General features: G+C 31.7%; 1 protein-coding gene across 4 annotated transcripts in view; it reads left to right on the forward strand.

Moving 5' to 3' along the window:
• LOC306669132 (transmembrane protease serine 11F) overlaps nt 1–7,700 on the forward strand; it is a 98,519-nt gene extending 90,819 nt beyond the window's left edge. For all 4 annotated transcript variants that reach the window (XM_079153011.1, XM_079153013.1, XM_079153010.1 and 1 more), the window contains one exon: nt 811–7,700. In XM_079153011.1, coding sequence (XP_079009137.1) covers nt 811–969 — 159 coding nt within the window. In that variant the 3' untranslated portion in view covers nt 970–7,700. The remainder of the gene's footprint in view (nt 1–810) is intronic.
• The last annotated feature ends 213 nt before the right edge of the window (nt 7,701–7,913 follow it).

A 7,913-nucleotide genomic window follows, 5' to 3' on the forward strand; every position in this document is an offset into this window, starting at 1 on the left:
TTACACTTTGTGGGGGAAATGTTCCTGTGGCCTCCATCAGTCACATTTCCTATGGTAATATTTTCATAGCACATATCACAGTTGTATTTTTACATTTTGGTTAGCACTATATCCCAAACATCCCTAAAAATTCATGGGATGCATAAGAGGAACTCAATAAATTATAGTTGGCAAAAGAATAAATAAAAGAGTGAGTGGCAGAGGCTCAGAAAGGTAAAGTATTTTACCCAAGATTACATAGTCAGTAATTAATGAAACTGGACCTGAACTTCAGACAGTCAACTGCTAAGTCCATACTTTTAACCTCTACATATATATCTATTTATCTATTTAGGCTTCCCTGTTCCAAACAGTTTTAAAGGGACATCTATAAAATTTAGCAAGAAAATGTGCATTAGAAATAGCTGATTTAAAGAAAAGGAGACCAAGAGTAGGTTCATTAAATAGTTAAGCTAACAACAAGAGAAATCATTGACATTTTCAACCACAAATAATAATTCTATATTTTACATTTTGTATGGGTCAAATGTTACTAAATCAAACTAACAAAAAAAAAAAAAAATCCAAGGATAATGAACCAGAAAATAATGTAACCATTCCATGTAAGTGAGTTACATTCCATGTAAAATTTTAGCACACAATTTCATTTCAATTGAAAGAAACATTATATAGTCTCTTTATAGTCTGGCTGTGTGTTTCATGTACCAAATTTTGTTTTATTTTCCCTGTGGAGAAGAGATGATACAATGACCATCCTACTAAATTAAATTGGAATTAACATTTTCAAATATGTATTTGTTTTTATTCCAGGGTGATTCTGGTGGACCTCTGGTTTATGATAATCGTGACATCTGGTACATTGTTGGTATAGTAAGTTGGGGACAATCATGTGCTCTTCCCAAAAAACCTGGTGTCTACACAAGAGTGACTAAGTATCGAGACTGGATTGCCTCAAAGACTGGTATCTAGCTTGGGTGGCCCATGAGTTACACTAATGGCAAGTAGAACTGAAACATCTACATATTGTATATTATTATTTAGATTCATGTGATTTGAATCAGTGCTTTTGCTAGATGGCAAGAAACTCTTGAGACCTGAACCAATCTAATATCTTGAAGTGGACTTTGTGAATTTATGAATAAACTCTACCACGAGGGAAGAAGACAATACAAGGGACAGATAGTACTGATTCCTCACTCACATGGGAAACTGTGATACTTCTTAATGTGATAAATACTTACAAGTGGTGTATTTCCTTGATGGAAGATGGGGATCATCATTTTTCACAGGATATGAAGCGTTGCCAGGCTGCCACAATCTTACCTTATGTAACACCTGGAGCATCTGGGATTCTTCCAGTAAAAAGTCAAACAGCAGTCTTTCTGAAAATTCAGAGCTTCGACATTCTAGACTGGACATTTTGTAGCTGGAATGGAGGAGCATGGGATCTGCAATATAACTTGAACTTTAACTTGGGTTTATGTATAGTAGTACAGAGCATTACCATGTATCTGAACTTGCCATTCACATTGCATTAAGCACTCAATAACTAGCTTCCAGAAGCATGTTGTGCTCTTAAGAAGCATTTCTGGTTTATTCTTTAATGGTATCTTGCCATCCATACATCAATCAGAGTCTGCCCAGAATGGAGAAGACCTTTGGGAACATTTTTCCATGATAAAGGAAAGAAGATAAAAAGAAGGGGACAAATGTTAGCAGAATGTTTTGAATAATTATTTGTGAGAAAAACACTCTAAATATTTGATGGAATGAGCCATCCAATTATTTGTTTAGCAATATCCACATCAGCATATGGTATCTGGTGCTTTTTTTTTTTAAGTCAGCAGTTCACCTTTCCAACAAGTCAGATGTATATCAGAATGTCAGGTTGTGAGAACCGATTTGTATAAAGTACTTAGGACAGTTCCTGGTATATAGTAAGCAGTAAATAAAGACAAACAAACACCTCAGCAAGCTTTAGATAAATGAACTCAAATCTGTCAAATAAACAAATGACCTTAGAGCTTAAATATAACACAAAGCCTAGTGATGGATATAGTCATACAGAGCACAGACTATTTGACACAGGCTGCCAGAGTTTGAATGTTGTATCTGCCACATTTGAAGTGTGTTTCCTTCAACGAATTACTTAACATCTCTATTCATTAGTTCTTTCAATTCTATTTGGGACTTAAAAAGGTACTACCTCATATGGTTGTTATGAGGACTAAATACATTAAGTAGAACACTTATAACAGTGTCTTCATGCAATAAGCTCTCAAAATGGATGATTACTGTTAATCATTATTAATATGCTTTGGTCTCAATAAAACTTACTATACTTTTTAAAAATTGCCCTGCTTCTTTAAAGTGATGCAATTGAATTCAAATTACTTTAAGTTACATTATAAAAACATTAGGTGAAGTACTAGATTACCAAAAATCACTTTTATGTTTCCTTAATTTATTTTAAACTATGTCTGCTTATAGACAAACAGGATGACCATCTGGGGCCATGATTGTGGCTGCAGAGGTGCATCTGTATTCACTCCCAACTCTTGAATGTGAGACAGGATTTTTTGCTCTTATTTATCAGAGAAAAATCTGGCCCATGCATTTATTTAATGATTGAAAAGTTTTGTTAGTTTACATGTATATGTGCTTTTGTGTAATACGCATAAACAAGTTAAACATAACTAAAAAAGTCTCCTAGTTGTTATTCTTTGCAAGACCATAAGCACAGAGGAATTATGCATGCATACTTCACTTTTACAAAGAAAATGTTATCAAATTTCTAATCTATGATTAGTAACAACTAAATATCATCAGAGAAAGCCGAGTGAAAACTTAAATTCTCATACTTCCTTAATTTTAAGTTCCTATACTCTGCAGATAGCACAAAAACGTCTAAAGCTTTCTAAAGAATAATTACCATATTAAAGGTGGGCCTGATTGATGTTGGACTTTTTTTTATATTAAAGGTGAACACCTCCTCTGGTAGATTGAGGAAAGCAAACCTGTCTCAAAACAACAAATTGCTTTCTTCCATGTAAGTTCTAAAACAATGGTTGTATAATTTTGTATAATTATATATATATTTCACAAGACTGTGATAACTTTTTGTGCTTAAATATCTGTGAATCTGTGTATACTTATTTAAATATTTCTGTGCTTAACTCAAAAAATCAATTCAATGACATTCACAAATGAGAAGAATAAATATAAAAGGTCATATGGAAAGCTGAGCAACAGAAAAGTGGAGTTTTTAAAGGAGGATTTATGTTTCATATTTTGAGTTTGGTATTTGATTATAAGAATGGTATAATAGGAATCATGTAGTATGTTTTACCTCATGTTTTCCTTCTGCCAAATGGGACATTAAGCTATCTACCTCATGGTATTGTTGTGAAGCTTTCCTGCTGAGTGATAAAGATGAAAAGTCAAAGAATATTTAAGACTTGCTTAAAAATGCAAAGTATATTATTGTAAACTGAATCAATACAGCTGATGCTGAAAATGCATTAAGATTATAAATAAGTTTGATTTGTTTTTATACAGTGTTGGCATGTTTAATGCTTTGTGAATTTTGCAAATATATTTGTGGTTTAAAAACAAACAAACAAAAACACTAAAGTTTGCCTCCTGTGTGGTGATGCTATATTAACATTCACATATTCTAATAGGAAAAAGCCTGCAATTTTTCAGATTCATTTTATAAGACAGATCAAATATATATTCTGATAGTAAATAATGCAAAATGTAATCCCTAAAAATCTTAACAGGATTTTAGGTAGCATGGGTACTAAAGGGTTAATGTGTAACCTAAAAGCTAGAAGCAGCTACTTTATAATCTGGAATAGAAAATTGAACCAAAAAGGTTTAGTATCTTTCAGTCACATTCTCACAACTCAACAATAACAACAAAAAAACATATTAGTGGGACTATCACCTTTCAACTGAACAAATTTGTTAATATATTTATTTGATGGAGAATGTATGGAAGACATTTGTTCATGCAATCAAGAAAATGAAAAATAAACTCATCATAAATGATTGAAATGAATGCTGAATCCATAGCTGTTAGTACTGGGAGGAATTTAAGAGATTATTGACATCAGCCTCCTGTCTTGAGTAATGTGATGTCAAAACCCAATGAATTTCTTCAAGGTTGTTCAGTGGGCTATTGACAATGTCGGAACAAAATCCAGAAGTTCTTGTATTCAGTCCTGTCTTCTCTCCAATGCTATAAACTCAGGCTCAGTAGGCAGTGCCGTTGCAGTTTTAGAAGTTACTAAAATTAAATGACCACTGCCAAACCATTGCCAAACCAAAGTGAGATAAGTTAAATATGCCAAAGTATATTGGGGACCAAACCAACAATTTTATACTTTAGATAACAATCCACTTTTTATACCTATTCCTAAGGAAATGAAAGGTAGTTTTATTGTAGGCAATACTGCTAAGCTAACTAAACTGGCAAGATGTAATACTCCATGGAAAATTTATCTCCCAAATTCATACCTCAGTTGTTCCTTTACTCATTCTCTACACTAAGCTGTATAATTATGAAGTAAGGTAAAACCTTGATATGCAGCAAATAAAAAATTCATACCACATTTTAAAATGAGGAACAGCAAAAGATTTGAACCTTATTAAAATGACAAATGTGTTTTGCTCATGTTCTTTGTAATGATTCATTAGAAAATCTGTTTTACCAACAAAACTATTGAAGCCCAAAATTTGTAGAAAACTAAAAAGAGTTTTGATTAAGCTGTTTTCAAAAATACTTATAATGAACATTCTTTTATGGGTTTTGATATTTTCCTTGCTTTAAAGTTAAGTCATCTGATTCTTGACAAAGGTACCAAAAATGTATGTTGGAGAAAAGATGGCCTCTTTGACAAATAGTGCTGGGAAGCCAAGATATCCACATATACAAGAGTGAAACTAGATCCCTATTTCTAATCTGCATGGAAGTCAACTAAAAATTAATCAAAGACTTAGATATAACACACTCCCTAGAAGAATACATAGGGGGGGACTCTAATATATAGCAGGCTACGACTTCCTAAATAGGACTCCTATAGTTCAAGAAACAAAACCAAGAATTGATAAATGGGATGATATCTAATAAAAGCTTCTTCATAACAAAGGAAATAATTGTGAAGAGAAAGACTACAGAATGGGAGAAAATCTTTGCCAGCTCCTCTTCTGATAGAGAATTAATATTCAGAATATAGAAAGAACTGCACACCCTCCAAAAAAAAAAACTCGGCTTCAAAAAACCAAATAGACAATTTGATAAATGGTCATGTGAACTATGCAGACTCTTCTTTAAAGAAGTACAAATGGCCAACAATCATATGAAAAAAAAAATGTTTAACATCTTTAGCCATTAGAGGGAAGTGAAGTAAAAACCACAATGAGATCCCATCTCACTCCAGTCAGAATGGCGATCATGCAAGGAAACCTTGAACTCTCATACACTGTGAGAATGTAAATTAATACAACCACTATGGAAGTTAGTACAGAGTTTCCTCAAAAACCTAGAAATGGAACTACCATATAATCCAGCTGTAAGCGCTCCTTGGTATTTATCCAAAAGCATTTAAAGTCTGTATACCTTAGAGATACATGCAAACCCAAGTTAATAGCAAGACAATTCAGAATAGCCACATTATGGAATCAGTCTAGGTATCCATCAACAGATGACTGCATAAAGAAAATATGGTATAGATGCAAGGAAGTTTTATTCATTCATAAAGAAGAAAACAAAATAATGCTATTTTCAGGAAAATAAATGGAAATGGAGAGAATCATATTGAGCAAAATAAGCCAGACTCAAAAATTCAAGTGTTGATTTTTTTTTTTCATATATGGGAGCTAGAGAGAACAAAAGAAAATAGGGATGATATGAAAATAGAAGGGAGACCATGAGGTAGATTAAGTGGGTAAAAAATAGGGAGAAGAGGAGAGAAGGGAGGTATTTTGGAGTAAACCAATCAAATAATATGAATGTATGACTATGCCATAATGACACCCACTATTCTGTATAACTAACATGCAGCAATAAAAAAAAGAAATAAAAATCAGATTTCAGATGGGTTAAAAAAAAGTTATAACTGCAACCAATAAGAAAAATGGAAAATGTAGATAAGTCACAAAATTTAATAAGAGTAATATACTGTTGCTCCCAATTGTCTTCAAGCTGCCAAATAGAACATCATCATGGGACCTCGTGATGTTGTGAGGATTTAATTTGTTGTTGAATCATAAAGTATAAAACTCAGAGATTGTTTGATGCCTACTCAAAAATGCTATGTATGCTATTGTGAATGGATATTAGCACAAGTATTAAGATTGTAAAGAAGTTTTTATACAACGTTAGCATTTTTATTAGTAGTGTGGTTTTGTGTATTCTCAAATAATGCAGTTTACAAAATTATATTTAGCATTTTTTCATGAGAAATAGATTACAACTTAGGTGGTTAATATTAATTTATGGTAAAAACAGTCAAATGAAATTGTTAACTTGATAGCTTTAAGCATAAATATAATCCAACTTCATTTTACTTAAAGCACATTTTACTATAGCATGTCCAAGGACTCCATAGTTGATCTACTTGGAATATTTTTATGCTATTATATAACTGACAGTGGAAAATTCTAAAAGCATTCTGTGGCCAGCAGTTAGGAAAGTAATATTTTAGTCTATATTCTCAATTATTGAAGATTCATTACCTAAGATCACAGTTAACGAATCTTCATGGAAATAATGAATATGTTAACCAAATATCACAGGTTCCCTGTGAAATTATACTTTTATACATTTTATACCCCACTGGTATTTAAAAGTGTAGTCTTGAAGATAAGAAGATCATCCAGTTTGATTGCTTTCTTTTCACATCACCAAACCCAGAAAGTTTCCATTGAAGATATTTAGATTCCTCCTAAATATTTCTACAAGAAATTTCATAAAAATGTGGAATTTCCAACTTAATTATTTTAATAACAATCCTTTATCTGTATTCAAAATAAGTACTTTTTGCAAAACCTCAAACCTATACCTTTCTGTTTAGATCAAAGTGAAGATTCCCAAATCTTGGAATATTTTTTTAAAATTCATTAGTATTTTGCCATACAAGTGATAATTCTTAAGGAAAGAGGGTTACAAGTTTGAATGAACAGCAGAGATACATTTGAAAAAAAAAGAAAAATTTTAAAGTGAAGAGAAGAAATGAATAGAATATGAAAATAAAAAAAAAAAATGCTCAGTCCCAGTGTCATGATGAAAAATTTTATAGAAAAAATAAGTGGGCTTCAGAAAAAGTTATTTTTTAAGAAGGAAAGGAAAGTAATTATTTGCTTATCACCTTTAAAAAATAAGGGAGTATTATAACAAATATAAGTTGCAGGGTAGAGAGAATATAATTGTACCAACGTAATACTATTTTTAGTTTTTATCTTCTAATCCTCACATATAGGCATACATATTTTATAAATTGATATAATAGCATGCTGTCTTCATTCCCTTGTGTTCAAATACCCTTGTATATTCAAAATCTTAAGAGAATGCTCCTTCATCATCTTACTAAAATTTGGATGTCACTTTCTTAAAATATTACTTGTTTTAGCTCTCTCAACTGATTTTTCTTTCTCCCTGGCTTAAATACTAACTCAGAATTCTTCCAAGTTCCAATAAAAGCTTCCAAATACTTATGAAGTCTTCTAAAAAATGTTTTCTGCTGAAATCAACGAAATTGAAACAAAAGAAACAATACAAAAAAATTGACAAAATAAATAGTTGGTTCTTCAAAAAAATAAAAAAAATTGATAAACCTTTAGCCACACTAACAAAGAGAAGATGAGAGAAAACCCAAAACACTAAAATTCAGAATGAACAAGGAAATATC

Source organism: Sciurus vulgaris (genome assembly GCF_902686455.1).
Source record: "Sciurus vulgaris genome assembly, chromosome: 9".
NCBI lineage: Eukaryota > Metazoa > Chordata > Mammalia > Rodentia > Sciuridae > Sciurus > Sciurus vulgaris.